At 43.1% G+C, this 18,226-nt stretch overlaps 1 protein-coding gene across 2 annotated transcripts; it reads left to right on the forward strand.

Moving 5' to 3' along the window:
* Window positions 1–675: 675 nt before the first annotated feature.
* wrap53 (WD repeat containing, antisense to TP53) lies at window positions 676–18,226 on the forward strand. Of its 2 annotated transcripts, none has more exons than XM_034857257.1 (12): window positions 676–931; window positions 1,320–1,774; window positions 1,926–2,112; window positions 5,845–5,940; window positions 6,314–6,422; window positions 8,780–8,868; window positions 11,770–11,993; window positions 13,892–14,103; window positions 14,985–15,088; window positions 15,321–15,464; window positions 16,575–17,382; window positions 17,456–18,226. In XM_034857257.1, the coding sequence occupies exons 2-11, from the start codon at window positions 1,495–1,497 to the stop codon at window positions 16,804–16,806; spliced, it is 1,677 nt and encodes a 558-aa protein (XP_034713148.1). In that variant the 5' UTR covers window positions 676–931; window positions 1,320–1,494; the 3' UTR covers window positions 16,807–17,382; window positions 17,456–18,226. The 2 variants fall into 2 exon arrangements, with proteins under 2 accessions (XP_034713148.1, XP_034713149.1); XM_034857258.1 differs by having other exon boundaries at window positions 1,932–2,112; window positions 16,575–17,348.

Raw genomic sequence — 18,226 nt, forward strand, 5'->3', positions numbered from 1 at the left:
TGTGTGTGTTTACATACAGTGTGACTGGCTGTGTTTAGTGTAGTGCAAATCAAACATGGAGAAGACCCTCATACACAATCTCAGTCAGGGAAGGTCTCATCATTCCTGGAGGGGGGGGGGGGGGGGGGGGGGGGGGTGGAGAGATTTAACCAGCTTTAACCAGATTCTTTTATTCTTTTCTTCAATTTAGGACCCACAAAAATCTTGTTGTGAATTTAAAATGTTGAACTGGAGACAGTTAGTGTTCCAGTTAGAAAAGAATTTATTTCACTTCTTTTGTTGATTCAATTAGAACCACACAGCGGCCTATATTAGTCTTCATTTGATGTTGTGAGTTGGAGGAAAGCGCCTCTTAATCAAAAAGCTGTCTTTCATAGCATCACTTTTTATCACTTTCATCCTGTGCTAAGATAATGACAGCCAGATTCCCTAGTGGGCCGTATTAACTGTTTCAAACCAATGTGAACATAGCTCATGGTTGGCCCGACCCGGCCTCTCTTCATCTGCTGACAGACAAGCACAGCTGATGGGAACAGCCTGAGCGGAGGACTACTTCACCTAAAAGTCTGTGTGTGTCGGTCAGTCACAGTCACCTGCCTATTCACGATGTAAGATAAACTCGTGTGTGTTAATTCGCATCATGGACGTAGGCTGAGCATCCATGAGGGCCAGTCAGAAAAATAAATGAGCGCGTTATCGAGATCAGCGCAACTCTCGCGATCGTTCGAAACACATGGCCGCCGAGTATTTACAACTTCGCGCAATGAACTAGCTAGTGAATAGGAGCGCAAAATCCCGAAGTAGAAGAACGTCAATTATTTGTGTGCATCATTTGTACTCTCTGGCTTCAGGTGAAACGTTGACACCATCGACGGTGAACCGTTTATAGCCAAATAGAGCAGAACCAAAGGCCGGGCAAGCCACAACACAGGTTAGTAGCACCAGGCGGCTAGCATAGGCTAATGCTAACGTTAGGGACTTGGCGTTTTCTGTTGTGGGCTGACGGCTAAAGGAAACTTAAATATGTTGCCTTGTTTGGCAGCATCATTTGAGTTATATTAGAGTCGCAGCCCGTGCATTTAGTGAAGCGTGCACCAAATACACATGAATGCTAGTTTGGATGGGTTGGCACGTCACGACTAGCTACAGGTGTTTGTAACGTTATTCCTCTAATCAGGAAACGTCACTACTTACCTGATGTGTTTAGACTTGTGCAAAACTGTTATTTTTGCATTGTTTTGACATGTGTCTTCTTGTATGGTTGGCCTCAAATGTCCTGTCCTCCTGCCTACGTTATAGCTTTTCTCACTGTTTTCTAGGCTAGCGGGTGCTGTGATGTCCTCGACCCCCAGCAGACTCAAACACCCACACTGCAGGAAGAAGCACTATCCCAGTAGCACTTACCTCACCCACGTCTGACAGTCAACCCCCGGACACAAGGTATTCGGACCCCAGGTAGAGGACTTGACAGGATAGATTGATAAGCCAAGAGAGATGTGTGACACTGGAAGTGGTGAAAGCGGTGGCGTTACAGGCACAGGGCAGGACGCAGAAGCGGATAATGAGCCCCCTCATCAGGTACCACCTTTGCCTGAATGTGACCGCTTAGAGGTAGCCCAGACTTTAGAGGAAGGGGCACCTACATCTGCCAAGCGGCCCAGAATAAGCGAGGAGGAAGAGGAACTGGAGCGGCTTGAGAAACCAGCCAAGATGCAAGAAGAAACACCAGCACTGGCTGGCTTGCTGCAGAAAGACCCAGCCTCACCAGAACAAAGTAGAGTATCTGCATGCATTTATCAAATGACATTTTAAAAAAGGAGAAGAAAGTGTGTTCATTTAAATTAAGATTGTGGGTGTCAGTCAGAGATTATGGTTCAGGATTTGCTTAGAGTTTAATGAGTTAACCTGCACAAATTAACTTTTAGATGCAGGGGAACCACTTCAATGTGGCGACAATGGTGGAGAAGGGAGAGAGGTGCCTGTCAGTGTGGGAGGTGAAGAAGAATGCCATCAGAATGGAGATGGAGGGCTTGATGCTCCCTTAGGAGAGGCGAAACCAGAGGAGGAGCACAACGGTATCATATCTGCAGACAGCCCCAGTGAAGGACAGCGGTAAGTGTTTATTTTAACCCCTTAACACATATAACTAGGGGTAAAGTTACAGCAGACGCACCATCAAGTAAGCTATTATAAGTAGGAGTTTGGAGGGGGGGGGGGGTTGTTATGTAATGCTCATTGGCAGACTACTACTCTTTACACTCTACCACCACCCCCACTGTGTAGCACCCACCTGGGTGATCCACGGCAGCCTTACAACGGCAGATGCTCACCACACATCAGCTGGCGAATCATCTTAAAAGATCCTTCCTGGTGTTTTTAGCCGGTACATTTTTTTTTTTCACCAGGTTTAGCTTCTATTCACCAGAAGCACTACTGCTCTTCAGTAAATGATATGGCACCCGTGAAACCTCATAATTACACATGATACAGTCTCGCATTGCCAGGCCCTCCTCGACAGCGCTGTGGAGGAGGGCCTGGCTAGTCCACACGGCATTCCGGGATAGGAGAAGAACGTGCTCCGGTTTATTGGCATTTCTTTAAACCAACCACAACCGTCTTGGGCGGTGATACACGCTACACAGATCAAAATAGCCTCGGGAAGGAACTTGTTTACTGCATGTGTACGTTCAAAAGTTGTCTTAGTTGCGCAACAGAAAACTGAGATTGGACAGATAGAGTGGGAAGACCAAGTATTTGATACACTGCAGATTTTGCAGGTTTTCCTACTTACAAAGCATGTTGAGGTCTGTCATTTTTTATCATTGGTACACTTCAACTGTGAGAGACCAAATCCAGAAAATCACATTGTATGATTTTTTTTTTTTTAATAATTAATTTGCATTTTATGTCATGACCTAAGTATTTGATCACCTACCAACCAACCAGACCTGTTAGTTTTTCTTTAAGAAGCCCTCCTCTTCTCCATTCATTACCTGTATTAACTGCACCTGTTTGAACTTGTTACCCGTTTAAAAGACACCTTTCCACACAACCAATCAAACAGACTCCCACCTCTCCACAAAGGCCAAGACCAGAGAGCTGTGTAAGGACCTTCTGAATAACATTGTAGACCTGTACAAGGTGGGGATGGGCTACAGGACAATGGGCAAGCAGCTTGGTGAGAAGGCAATAACTGTTGGCGCAATTATTGGAAAATGGAAGAAGTTCAAGATGACGGTCAATCTTCCTTGGTCTGGGCCTCCATGCAAGATCTCACCTCGTGGGGCATCAATGATCATGAGGAAGGTGAGGGATCAGCCCAGACCTACACGGCAGGACCTGGTCAATGACCCGAAGAGAGCTGGGACCACAGTCTCAAAGAAAACCATTGTAACACACTATGACGTCATGGATTAAAATCCTGAAGCGCACGCAAGGTCCCCGTGCTCAAGACTGAAGTTTACCACTGACCATCTGTATGATCCAGAGGAGGAATAGGAGAAGGTCATGTGGTCTGATGAGACAAAAATAGCTGTTTGGTCTAAACTCCACTTGCCGTGTTTGAAGGAAGAAGCAGGATGAGTACAACCCCAAGAACACCATCCAAACCCTGAAGCATGGAGGTGGAAACATCATTCTTTGGGGATGTTTTTTCTGCCAAGGGGACAGGGGGACTGCACAGTATTGAGGGAGGGAGGGATGGATCTGGCCTCTTCCCTCAGTAAGAGCATTAAAGATAGGTTGAGACTGGGTCTTCCAGCATGACAACAACCCAAAACACACGTCAGGGCAACCTGGCTCCGTAAGAAGCATCATCAAGGTCCTGGAGTGGCCGAGCCAGTCTCCAGACCTGAACCCAATAGAGAGTCTTTGTCGGGAGCTGAAAGTCTGTATTGCCCGGTGACCGCCCCGAAACCTGAAGGTTTATGGAGAAGTGGGCCAAAATCCCTGCTGCAGTGTGTGCAACCTGGTCAAGAGCTACAGGAAACATATGATCTCTGGAATTGCGAACAATGGTTTCTGTACCAAATAGTTCTGCTTTTCTGATGTATCAAATACTTATGTCTTGCATACTACTTGTTCTGCCCACTGTAGTCTAGCTAGCTGTCTGGATTTACCCTTCAGAGATCTGAGGAGCTCTTAACATTGTCCTCATGAATCCACCGAGAAAGGAACGCCAACACAAAGAAAGCGGAAGGACATCTGGCCAACACCAGATAAATCCCGAAATGGAACATCATGGATGATATGATTTAAAGTTTTTAGATATGTTATTTTGGTATTACTGCACCATAATCTAATATGTATAGAAACGTAAAAAATGTCTATCACCCGGCATCACTAAGTGTCAACAAAGCAGTTTACAAAAATAATTTTTTAAGTTTGACTCACATTGATGCAATCAACCAAAGTTGTTGCAATCCAAATGTTGTGGAAAATTACGCAGTCGCAGGCAGCTATTTGAGCATGTGTAATTGCCTGTGAGTGGTAGAAGTTGCTCTGCTTCCTCTGGATTTTACAATAGCACTGATTTTTGAAGTTGGGCAGAAAGTGCACCATAGTTTTGACTGATTAAATATTAAATGCCATCAATCTTCACAGTGGAAAGATTTGGACATGGATGAAAGAGGATGGAATGAACATGTAGAGGTGTGAGCCCAAGGACTCATTCTCCCTTGTATTGTTTGTAATTATTTGTAAAGGTTTGTTTCTTAAATAAATAAAAAGTTGATCACAAAAAAAAAATCCACTCCACTGTGTGGTGACACCAGCTAAGTTTCCATCCACTTGTCAATCAAATTATCTAAAATTTGGTGAAAAAGTCATGCAAATAAAGTTGGTGAAAGTGTTTCCATCCCATGGCTTAAAAACCTGTGTGTAATGATGTCACATGCTGGTTTGCAATCAAACTGGTATATATAATTTGAGTCATTTTAAGGTGTTTCCGTTCACATTCGCACTGTATCGCACAACATTCAAGCAAATGTTTTTCTAGACAAAACGGATTGCGCCGTATACCAACACATGATCAGTATTGCACAAGTTGTAGTGCTTATGTGCCAGCTGATAGCGACATATCAAGCTATAACAAGAAAACGACGACACTATCAACACATTCTATGATGATGCAGATGCAACTTGGCTTTAATTTTCCTTCCGGCACCGCTGCGAGACAACTCATGTCTTGTCCTAACCTTTGTCGGCCATTTCCTTCGAGTTACTGATTAAAATAAATTCAAAAAGTCTCCTTGTTTGTCCACTTACATGTGTCTTTGACACCCTCCATGTGCGCAAACAGAGCGGAATTCCTGGGAAGTAATAAACTGAAACTTTTTAGTTTTGTGCCGGGTTGCAACCATAAAATGAGCTTAAACTTAATCGTAATTCATTATTTATTCAGCAAATAACGTTTCCATCAGCGTTTATCAAATAAGCCGTATATCAATCAAGATAAAATCCGATGAGACCGAACGCATTTCCTTTAAGTTGATATTCATGAAATTACATTTGGCTGTTTCTATTAAGCCTTTTTCATTTGATATTACTTAATTTGGATAAAAACTTGCAGATGGAAACTGTCTAAGTCTTTCGGTTAGTCTTTGTGCAAGTTGACTCTGTGGTTTGTGTACAGCAACAGTCTTGTCCCAGGCTAGGAATATGTATTGGATGGTATTTAACTTAAACAAATTCTAGGCAGAACTACATGTTGGGATTGTGTTTGCTTTCAATCTGGTAACATTATGCCCTCAGCATTAGTATAATGGCAGTTTATGTGATGATCCCATTACCGTCTTTTAACATGATTTAACCGAAGAATTGCCCTTCTCTCTATCTTGCTTACAGCCTTGGCCTAGATTTTACCCAGAATCCCCAGATGCTGACTGGTTCCTGGACCGAGTACTCCAACATTCCAGAGAATTACCTCAAAGGCTGCAAATGGTAATCTCTTCTAGAATGAACATGTTGCATAATTTACCATGTGGATAAGCTTTTTTGAGGTGCTAAGTATAATATGATTTTCTGTCTGTGCAAATGAAGCTCGGAAAATGACTTTCACGTGGCGCTCACATTACATTTGGTAGAAGTGAGGCAACTACTAACACATTATTTATCTCATAGTCAAAATAAATCAAGCACACTTCTCAATCGAGTACAGTTGTGATTGGAAATATATGCTATGGCACTTTTAGTCCAAACTGCCTATGTGCTGCAGATGCATACCATAGCATAAAACCAACCTGTGCACATGTTCTCAATTCACTGCTGTTAATACACAATCATCTTTTTTCCCCTCCTCCCTTTTTAAATCCAGGGCCCCGGATGGTTCCTGTATCCTGACCAACAGTGCAGACAATGTGCTCCGGTTGTACAACCTTCCTCCAGAGATTTACAGCTACAACTGGGACATGCTTCCTGAGATGGTGAGCACACAGATAGCTTTCCATCATGGGTCAAAGTTTGACACTGCGTTTTTCTGTGTGTGAGTAAGATTTTTGTGCGTGCCTGGGGCTGTCTTATATCTGTTGTATTTTGTAGCTGAATATCGAGGATATTGTTTTATGCTTTTGACTCATTCCCCAAATGTTTGTGTAGCAGTTAGAGGTAGTAACCGACAGATGGAATCCTTCCATCTTCGTTCGGAAAACCTTACAGGAGTAGTTAGGATTTTTTGAAGCGGTGTTGTCTGAGGTACTCATCCATAGTCAGTCAGTGTATTACCTACAGTAGATTTGGGTCGGCACGCCCCCACTTTGGAGAAGCAGGCAGGTGTACTGAAGCTGAGAAAGGGATTGCTGTGGACTGGGACAGCAAATAAACATATTAAAAAAAAAAAAAAATTAAAAAAGGCCAGCTAAAAACATCAATAGTAGTTTAGGGTTTCCGCACGGTTTTTAACTCTAAAATTTTAAAATCCAAATTGTAGGCCTTTAAAAATTGGCTTAAGTATCTGTTCTGTTCTAGGGTCTTAAATAATTTTAAATAGGTCTTAATTTTCCTACGTCTGTGTAATGCTAACTCTAATGCTCTTGTTGTAGTTGTTTCTTAAGCTGGTCCAAATACAATTTCACTGCATTACAACTACAAATGAGACCAACGTGCAACTTATATTAAAGCCATTCAGCTTTCGTGTTATTTGCGCGAGTCTCTTTCGGCTTGTACCACAGACGTAAAACGGATTTTATTCTTCAGCGATGGGGAAGTAAAAGTTTAGTGATACTTAGTGATGATTCATTCTAAAAAAAATATAGGGCTTAGTTGATGTTGTGATAAAGGTTTTAAACTTCATACGCAATGGTCTTAAATCTGACTTGGTGAAACCTGCAGAAAGCCTGTTTAAGTGTGCACCACTTAATCTTTCCACGAGACAGCCCTCTCTCACGGGGAACTGAAGCCATTATATCAATGTCTTTTAAGCCACCAAAGTCCTATGTGTAACTTTGGTGTTTTTAAAGACTCCGACACACCAGCCCGACAGCCGACTGTCAGCAGAACAGGCAGTCAGACTGATCAGTTGGCTCCCCGAGGTCTCCATAACAGCAGGGGGCGCTAACTATTCATGAAAACCGGAAAGGACATAACCTCTCTCTAGACTTAGTAAACAGAGAGCACTCTGTCGTCAGTCGTTGTTTTCCTCAGAGAGTGATGATAGTAGTCAAGAAGGACCGTTGTTGTCATTACTCGCTGAATGGAAGAAAGTACAGTCAGATTGGTCATTGAGCCACTCTGGCTGATTCAACAAGTCAAATCGACCGAAATGAACTACAAAGGCTCCGCCGCTTGGCACGGAACACACCGAACAGACTCAAGTCACCGACTGCGCCAGACTGTCCTACGGTCGAAAATCGGGTTGGTGTGTCAGCGCCTTCAGCCTTAGTTCAGATTGACCAAACCTGCAGATATCACGCCTGGGCCGGCTGTGGCTCAGTTGTTGAGTGGTCGCCTGCCAATTGGAAGGTTGGTGTTTCAGTCAATTGTCGAAGTGTCCTTGGGCAAAACACTGAACCCTGAATTGCCCTCGATGCTGTACCATCGGAGTGTGTGAGTGTTTATCTGATGGCTGAGCACATTTCTGCATTCAAAATCCACCTATCGTTTGTGGTGTGATACGTAGGGCTTTGAGGCGCCTTAGAGTTAGAAATCATCCAGTTTTTGACTGCAAATAAGAGATTTCTAGAGGTTTGTGTTCAGCACCCTTATGGATGTTGTAATGCCTTAATCGTGTTTATGAGATAGTTCCCATTTGTTTTTAAATTCTTAATTGTCTCAAGTCTAAACTGTGAGATATTTCCAGTAAAGGTCAGCACCCTGTCGTGTGTTATCTGACCTTTTTATACAAAGACTTTCAGCATATTGTGGTTGTTTCTGCATGTACAATAAGTTGTTACAATCAGCTTTGTAACAAACATGTCAATCAAATGCAGGCAGCAGCTTGAGAAAATGTATTACTAAAGATTTAACCGTTGTAATAGAGACATTCTGTCCTTTTAGGTTCGGGGAAATATCAAGTGGCGAGCCAATCTCTTAATTGTATTACAGGCTGGTAGATTGGGATCACTGAACAAAAATAATTGAAATATAATCCATGTTCCTCCATTACAGAGATCTTTCACCGCTTGTCAAGAGGGTGGAAAATGAGCTTTTATTGCTCTATTCTGTGCCAGTGTGACATGTCCCTTGTTGCCACTTATTCAGATCCCATCTGTCATTACAACTTGTTTTTACTCTGTGTTCAGTCTTCAAGTTCCTGACCGTTCTACTTTCTTTCATTCTGTGGCAGAGTCCAGTGCTGAGGATGGCAGAGGGAGACACCATCTACGACTACTGCTGGTACCCCAAGATGAGCTCTCTGGACGCAGACACATGCTTGTGAGTTAGACTTGATCTAGTCTATATCGACAACGTTTCCTTTACTGGATTGTTCTGGTGCCGTCACAAGTTGGATGTCCCTCACCTACTTTCTTTGTGTTGCCATTCTAAACTCCCACAAGCAAATGTCTCACCAAAACAAGTTACTTTCCCAGGTTACTTTATAGAAGCGCTGTACCGGCGTCGGGGCTAGCGCCTCCCGAGACGATGCCAATAAACCGGAGTACGTTTTTCTCCCTATTGCAGAAAATGTTGTGTGGACTAGCCTCCTCAGCAGCGCTCTGGAAGAAGATCTGGCAATGCGAGACAAGAGTTGATCTGATCTTGATGCCAGACCATGCCCTGATCCTCAGCTCTTAAATGAGACATTTAAAGTTCAGACTGCCAGACTGTGAAGGATGTATAGGCACTATAAAAGGCGTGTGTGTGTGTGTGTGTGTGTGTGTGTGTGTGTGTGTGTGTGTGTGTGTGTGTGTGTGTGTGTGTGTGTGTGTGTGTGTGTGTGTGTGTGTGTGTGTGTGTGTGTGTGTGTGTGTGTGTGTGTGTGTGTGTGTGTGTGTGTGTGTCAAATTGACTATCCGAATATCGAGGATATAGTTTCATGCCTGTGACTCATTCTCTGATCCCTGTAGTGTTTGCGGTGGCAGTGTGGAGATGGCTGTTAAAGCTTTCTGATGTCTCTTGTTATGAGTGAAGTGTTGGCCTTCGTCTCGTCTGCCTCTGCCGCAATTCGCTCGTTTGAGGCCCACAGTGTTTTTCATCATGTTTCAGTCCACTAACAGCTCTCCTGAGTCCAGACAACACCTAAAGGGCCTCGTGATTCTCTGTCTTGGGGCTTCTCTTATCGTCTCATTCTTTTTTTTTTTATGCTGCCGGTTATGTGCAGTAAGCACTCTAGCAGGCTTTTCAAATGTGGTTATTGTGACATGACTGTCTGTGCGTGCGCTGTTAAACAGAGCCAACATCAGTAACACTCAGCCATCACCGCGGGGATTGCATATCATCTGTGGCAAGAGAGGCAGGGCCGTGCTAACGAGCGGAGGTCAAGTTGCCAACAGTTTTCACTGTGTGTACCGCTCCTCCCCCAGCTCCCATCCTCCTCCAGTTCCCACCTCCACCCTCTGAAAGATCCCTCTGATCAAGGCCCAGCATTGGCACCAGACAGCCTTCACTGTGTAAAGGGAGGGGGGTGTGGGTCAGGAGCTATATGCCCCAAAGATGAGAGTTGTGTAAACAACGCGATGATCAACAAACGCCTTTGTGGAAATAGAAGCACTTGAGAGGCCAGTGTGGCTCTGCCAAAGCCGTACAAAGACCTGACTGTGAGGAAGAGCTGACAGCAGGTAATCTTCCTCTTCCTCTTCCTCAGATCAATGCTATATATCATAGGGGAACTCGTGCAGGGCAAACACAGCTGGTCGGACAAGCTCAGGTAGACTGTTAAGGGCCAAGGCAAGCGGATGAAAGTTATGGTTTTAATTATTAAATGCATTCATGGCAAACCTGTTTTTCTAGTGTCCGTTCTGTCTTTAGCCTCCCTCCTTCCCCTCTTCTTTTCACAGCTCTCATTTTGTTTCTCATTCCTCCCCCTGCGCTCCTTGAACTTCTGTCTGCCAAAAGCCGTGTGTTGTTGATGCCCCTCCTGTAGAGAGGGAGTAAGGGCCCCTGTTATGGCTCGGTTAAGTTGCACTGAGTTCTAGGCATTGCTCCAAGCTAGCAGCAGTCTAGCAATATAATTGGGCATTTCCCTGCTCTGGAATAAAGCTGCGGCTCAGAGGGACCATAACCAAACACGGCAGCAGTGGTAGGGGCTAATTTCCTTTGTCTAATTGAGCCGCAGTGATGTTTCGGCGTTTGTTCAGTGCCAGTAATTAGAGTTAAAAAGGCATGGCTCATTCTTTGGCCCTGATTTGTATCCAAAGGAATATTGTGCTGTGGTCTTGTCTCTTTAATGAGGCACAGCACAATGCTGCGTATTTGTTTTGATGCATTAATACATTCATGTGGATGTGATGCAGAACAGGTTAGAAACAAAAGAAAGATATTTCTGGTCATACCTACTGCATATTTTAAAAAAATATTTGCGGTGTATTTAATTTAAATCTGGTATGTATGGCATGAGATGCAGTTACAACTCTTATTTTTATTTCACTAGTTAATTTTTTTAAATGTTATAGATTGATTGGGACACATATACACCACATATAATATAATATTGCCATATTGCAATTTTTTTCCCAATTTCAAATGACGTCTCCAAAGGAAACTTTGTCAACATCTGTTTCTGTTTGTATTTCTCTGTTTGTTCAAATCGCTTCATTTTTGTGGCTGCAAAATGGGATTGTCAAGCACACAAACTGACCAACATAATAAAAGATCCATACTTGGCACTTGTGTATATATGCAGTATTGCCACTGAAAATATCGCGATACTATACTGTATCAGTGTCTGCCCTTACCGACACAAGTGTCTGAATCTTGTTGTTTCTCCAGTTGGACTTTTTTCACGGCTTCTTTGCATAAATCACCCCATTTTTTCACCCTATCTTATTTATTTTTCCACATCTTTGTTATTGAACTGTCATTTCAATAGCAGCCAGAATGGCAACAACACAATATTTGTATCATTTCAATGACGCTACGTTCTGAATCCACTTTCTTTTTTTTTCTTTTTTTTTTGTTGCACGTTTTAGAATAATGTTATTAAAATGAGAGAAACTCACTACTTTTCATTTGTCAAGTATGTAAGTCACACAGGAGTATCCAGAAATAGGGATGTTAATTCACTGCTTACGTACGTTCTTGCATCACTCACTCTCCATTCCCTCTCTTTCAGTCCCATGTCTTAATAACTCACTCTTTGCCAATCTTTTTGTCTGCCCTCTCGCTCCTCTTCCTTAGTCTAGCCAGTAGCAGCCGTGACAACCCAGTCCACGTGTGGGATGCATTTTACGGGGAGGTGCGAGCCAGTTTCCGGCCCTACAATCACCTAGATGAGCTGACGGCAGCCCACTCCCTCTGCTTCTCGCCCGATGGAACGCAGCTCTACTGCGGCTTCGACAAAACTGTCAGGGTCTTCTACACCGAGCGGCCTGGGAGAGACTGTGAGGAGCGCCCCACCGTAGGTCAGTTATCAGCTGCTCTTGCACTCTTTTCATCTTTAATCAACATCCTGGGGATTTCTGCGTGATTAGCTGAAGATGGTTAGCTTAATAACTACAAGTCATGTACAACTTTACAGTACAAACAAATGAATCAATGTATTGTAAGTTTTAAGTTTTTTTTAATATTGATTTAGAAAATTCTATCAATAGTTGTAGCCACGTTGTTTAAAAAGTGTAAAATAAGAGCATATTTCATTTTCCGAGTCAGCCTAGTGTAATTTTTTGCATTCTTCGCTTGACCAGATGATCAGATCTCAGCCAGTCCCGAACCAGAGCATTCTTTGTATTCTTTGCTTTAAAAAACAACAACAATGAAGTAAGTTTTGGTGTTGCATTGTTCTACATCATATCACTAACGCACATAATGTTATATCACAAATATTAGGTGCTAGGGCTGCAGGATTAATTGCAAGTTTCACACTAACACAATGCTGACGTGCAAAATCCAAATCGCGGGGGGGGCAATATTTGTTAAAGGCAAAATATGTGTCAAACCATTCTGAATGAAGTATCGTGTTGCTGCAGAGATGGCCTAGCTTACAAATATCCTACACACTGAAGAAAACATCTTTTGTTTGGTACAGATCCTCGTAGAAATCACAACATAATCGTTTTAATTTAATTATTTTTCAATGAGATGATAAATCAGTTATGATTCACTCCCTAGTATTGGGAATCAAATCGCAATATCAGTCAAAATAATCTGTTAGATTTCATCCTCATATAGTACTGTTATGAATTCTCTGGGTATTTCAGTCACCTCCGTGTATGAATATTGATTTCCTTTGATGTAATTTTGACACAAACTATCAAACATGAGTCGTGTGGTCAATGCCAATACCCAGCCCTACTTTACTGTACAAGGGTCTAATCTACCAGACATGTTAATTCTGATTTCTGTTACAAACCTGATCTATTCCGTGCTCTCACGTTATGTATTGAGATAAAAGCTTAAAAAGTGGTGGGATATTCATGTGCGCTAAGATGGATAACTATTGGTTATGAATTAAGGATGTGTATTCCAATTTAAAAACAGGGGCTGTGTGCTCTGTCGCTGGCTGTAACATCCAACGGGCTGCAGTCTCCTTGAACAAGTCAAAAAGAGTTTTTATTATGTGTTTCTGACAAAAGAAAATAAAGGAAAATGATGTGTGACTGTGATGAATTCCGTATCTCTGTCACACTTCAAACAAGTCTCAGCCCGCTGCCAGGCTTTTGTAAAATACTGAAATCAAGTGAACCTTGCCTTGTAGTTAACGGGTTAAAGTATTGTAAAGCACCAAAATGATTCTTGAAAATGTCAACTCATCTGAGGCTGAAATAAGGCTTTTTATGTAATGACTAAACCTCAACTCTGCTAGGCTGGCATCTCAACGTCCTGCTGTGGTAAATCATTGCTGTGTATGGTTTCATGTCTGTTTGTCTCCATCAGCTCGGCACGATAATTAATATCTGCAAATTATTTACAAATGTATGGTTAAACTCAAGGACAAGTTATGTGAGTGCCAAACCTTGGTTTTGCTATTTTGTGCTGAAAACGTGCTTAAAAGCTGTTTCTGTAAAGAGTGAGAAAGAGGATGATTGGGAAAGGAGGTAATGTTAGAGGAAAACCGATAAAAAGAACCAGATGATCCAAATGTGACTTCATGCGTGTATCATTGAGAACCAGGTGATCCTAATGTGACTTCATGCGTGCGTCATTGAGAACCAGATGATCCAAATGTGACCATGTGTAATCGCGAATACAGTAGCTGCCAAAAAGTCAACTTTGAGTAGAAGTGATTGGGAGTTGTGTCTTTTGAACCTTTTTAAAAAGGCTGACTGCCTTGCCAAATGCCACTGTGTTGTTTTGACTGCAGTGAAGAAGCAGGGCCAAAGTGGCATCATCTCCTGCTTTGGCTTCAGCCCCTGCCAATCTGTTTACGCCTGTGGCTCTTACTCCCGCTGCGCTGGCCTCTACTCCAGCCAAGACGGCACCCTGCTGGCTCTGCTGCCCACCCGCCACCACGGAGGCCTCACCCATCTGCTCTTCTCCCCTGACGGCAACTACCTGTACACTGGCGGGCGCAAGGTCAATACACACACACGCACACATGCACACAGCATGCAGACAAGAGACCTGACGGTAATAGTGCTGCTTTGTTTGAGTGAACAGTCACAAACGCACCATCGGTAGGCTTTGTGTGTCATGCAGGTAACAAATGACTGGTACATTGGAATATTGGTTCACAAAAGCATTGTCAAAGCTTTTGGACAAGGGCTTTTTACATGCTAATTTCCTGTCTTTGATAAAATGAGTCAGCATTTAATGAATCTGATTAGACTTTACGACATTCCCACTAAAGAGAGTCTAAAGGATTCACTGTAGTTCACAAGGGTGCTGCAGAGGTTTGCCGTCACAGGAGCTTGAAATTCCACCTATTAGATTATTTCCCTCCAGTTCTTGACAGTATCTGGGGTCCTCTCCTAGTTTGACATCGCACAAATTGTCCTCAGTGTTCTATTGGCAACGTGTAATGTAGAGACTCCATGATTCAATGCCCCCCATTCATCCCTGTTATCCTGTTTAGATTAAATATACGCTGCTTCAGCACTCCAGTCTACAAAGTTACTCTGTAGCATGCAAGTCACTGCCAGTTAATTCATCTGCAATTTAGCAACAGGGTCAAGAGGACAGATTTACTGTACACTGCAGGTCTGTGTCCAACCAACATCAAGTATGTAGTTAGTTATAGTTTGTTGGTAGGGCTGGTTTTTAATGATAATATAATAATACAGCTCAGCAGTGTGTCCACGGAATACATTTTATCAATATAACCTAAAGGTCTGTTGTCTCTCGCACTCTGGCTTTGTGTCAGTCATAGCGTGCTTTTGTCGTATTTATCCGCCGAGCGTCATGTGTACATGATTTCATGTGTGTACTGTATATGTTCTGTTTGTGTGTGTGTGTAGGATCCAGAAATCCTGTGCTGGGACCTAAGAGAGCCGGGCAAGGTTGTGTTTTCACTTAAGAGAAACGTGACCACTAACCAACGCATCTACTTTGATCTTGACCTGTAAGTTTCCTTTGCTAACTACAACTGTACTCAGTGATATGTAGGTGAGCTTGAACTCGGTTCTGACATCGTATACACGAGCAAACTGTCACCCATCCAGTTTTTCTGCATCCTGCCAACCGTTTTGTTGAACTTTACCATAAGTGTATGGAGGCTGATCAGTCACCCGTGACCTGTTGGTAGTTAGCGTTACAATGATTGTGTACGGGTGTTTTTGGTTGTTTCTGTATAGGTCAGGCAGGTACCTGCTGAGCGGCAACACAGAGGGAGTGGTGTCGGTTTGGGACACCCTGACAGCTCCTCCTGATGGCAATGAGGACCTACTGCAGCCTCAGCTCAGGTTCCAGGCCCATTGGGACTGCACCAACGGCGTCAGGTATGACTGCTAAAAGTAAAAAGCTAACCCATCCCATTGGCTGACACATACCTTTTGCACCAAATGCTTGCTCTTTGTTTTTGTACTTGCCATAAAGTAAAAGGGTTAAAAGATCCCTTTAGCATTAATTATACTAAATGAATTGGTAAAAATAAAGAGGTAAAAACAGAAGCTTCTCAATTGTCCAGGTCATGGGATGTCATGTCAGAAGTGAAATACAGGGTGCCCAGATAGCTCAGTTTGTAGAACGGGTGCCCATATATAGTTACACCTTAACGCAGCAGGCCCGGGTTCAACGCCGACCTGCGGCCCTTTGCTGCATGTCATTCCCCCTCTCTCTCCCCTTTCACTATATCCTTTCACCCCTGGGGGTGGCAGTAGCTCAGTCCATAGGGAGTTGGGTTGGGAACCGGAGGGTCACTGGTTCAAATCCCTGTATGGACCCAAAAAGTTGGGAGCGTGGATTGGTGGCTGGAGAGATGCCAGTTCACCTCCTGGGCACTGCCAGGTGCCCTTGAGCAAGGCACCGTACCCCCCCGACCGCTCAGGGCGCTGGTTCAGCTGGCAGCCCACTCACTTTGACATCTCTCCATGTATAGTGCATGCATAGGTCCTGAGCATGTGTGTGTATTTCAGGCCTGTGTTTGAGTACTAACAAAAAGTGTGTACACAGAGTGTAGTGCAGTAATTTCCCCATTGGGGACTAATAAACAAATTATCTATTATCTATATAAGCTGTCCTGTCATTAAAGGCCTAAAATGCCAAAAAGATTTATCTTTAAAAAAAGGAGAGAGAGATATAGAGAGATGAAGTAATTTTATACATTTTTCCAATTATGGCTGCATACTATTTTATTGCTATTTCAATCTTTTTTATTTTCATTTGATTGTATTTATGTTTAAATCTTTCATGTTGTACTTAAGTCTCACTTAATGACATCTTGATCTCAATGTGATTTCTTGATTTTTATATATATATATATACTGTGTATATATATATATGCATTAGCGCTGCAATGCAAACTACCAGACATATTGGTTCTCTTTGCACGCCATCATTGTCCTATCCCTTCATTTTCTCCCTGTCCCTCCATCATTTCTCTTCCCCAGTATTCATCCCTTCATGCCACTGCTGGCCACATCCAGCGGGCAGCGTCAGTTCCCGTGGCCCGGCGAGAGTGAGGGCGACTCTGCCTCTGAGGGCGAGGGAGGCGAAGCTGTGGTGTCACCTCCGGAGGTCCGGCAAGACAACGCCCTGAGCCTGTGGTGGGCCGGGCCCCTCGGCCCTGCCCCCGAAGGGGACCCAGAGCCTCCGTTAGTTCAGCCTGCTGACACAAATTGAGTTACACCTGCCATGTGGTATTTATTCTGGGAATGTTTGGTATGGATAAAGCGAATTATGAGTCTCTTTGGCATCAGCAGGTGGGAAAGTATTTTCTGGATCATTTTATTTATTCATTTTTCATTCGTTACCTTAAACCTTTACAGCCTAAATCAATTTCTGAAATAGATTCTTAACATTTTGCCTGCAAGTTTACCATATTTACTGATGCAGTATTTCACCTGTTATGTTAAAATGAGTGAATGAATTATAAAACATTGCAGTTTCATCAGTTTAGTACAACTGTCTCGGACAAGATGTGGATTGTGTTTGCATAAGGATTGGATTGAGACCTGACATTTCTCAATTTGTTTATTTCATTAGTGGAAGATTTGTTTTCAACCAGATAAGATTAAATATAAATCTTTTATTGGATTTTTTTTTTTTTTTGGGGGGTTGAATTGAAGGCCTTGACTGGTGTGAAGCAGCCTGGTGTCTGTCTCCTGATCTCGCCTCAGATCCGAGGTGTGTGTGTGTGTGTGTGTGTGTGTGTGTGTGTGTGTGTGTGTGTGTGTGTGTGTGTGTGTGTGTGTGTGTGTGTGTGTGTGTGTGTGTGTGTGTGTGTGTGTGTGTGTGTGTGTGTGTGTGTGTGTGTGTGTGTGTGTGTGAGAGAGATACTGCCCCGGAGATTCCTATTTGCTGTAGTTACAGTAAGTGCCATTTGTTCTTGAGCTTTTGCTTTTGTAAACTGATGGGGATCTCCTGTTTACCTTTTTTAAACAACCAAGTGTTGTGTTGCTCTGTGTGTGCTCACAAATTTATATTTTTGTAAAGCCACGGTGAAGTTTTTTCCGAATGTATACTCTGTAAGCAGCTAGTCCGATAAATGTAACCTCGTAACATTCTGTGAAAGTCTTTAGGTCGCGGGTGCACCTGGAGAATGAGTGATGTCTATTATTTTTCTACAGATTATGCTCTGTTTGCATTTGTAACTGTGTTGAGTGGTGACAACGTGGCACAAAACCCACTGTGTTTGTAAAATTGCATTAATAATGTACTGCAGTGATCTGCTTAATGCTTATGTTGCCATCGGGGGGGGGGGGGTGCTTTGCTTTAGGGTTTCTTTGCAGGTAGATCAGAGGAAGCACAGCTCCAACCAAAGCCTTGTATCTTTAGACACTGAGGACTTTATCCATTTTGAAGCCTCTGTTGACCCAGGTTTCACTTCTTGGGACTCAAATTTGTTGCCATGCAATAGTAGATACGATTGTGTACCTACTGTTTAACAATGCTACACAATGTTCTCTAGCAGGAAGCATTAGAGAACCATGCAGGCCTTAATGCTGTGACATAGTCTCTAGATAGATGGCTGTGTCTGCGACAGGTGGCTTTCTACGTATTTTAGTCAAGCTGCAGTGAATTAAAAGCATATCTCTTCACA

Source organism: Etheostoma cragini, chromosome 19 (assembly GCF_013103735.1).
Source record: "Etheostoma cragini isolate CJK2018 chromosome 19, CSU_Ecrag_1.0, whole genome shotgun sequence".
NCBI classification, from domain to species: domain Eukaryota; kingdom Metazoa; phylum Chordata; class Actinopteri; order Perciformes; family Percidae; genus Etheostoma; species Etheostoma cragini.

Coding starts and splice junctions, on each gene's coding strand:
- wrap53 (XM_034857257.1), top strand. CDS start 1,495: ATGTGTGACACTGGAAGTGGTGAAAGCGGTGGCGTTACAGGCACAGGG. Junction 8,869..11,769: donor CTGGACGCAGACACATGCTT/GTGAGTTAGACT, acceptor CCTCTTCCTTAG/TCTAGCCAGTAGCAGCCGTG. Junction 11,994..13,891: donor TGAGGAGCGCCCCACCGTAG/GTCAGTTATCAG, acceptor TTTTGACTGCAG/TGAAGAAGCAGGGCCAAAGT.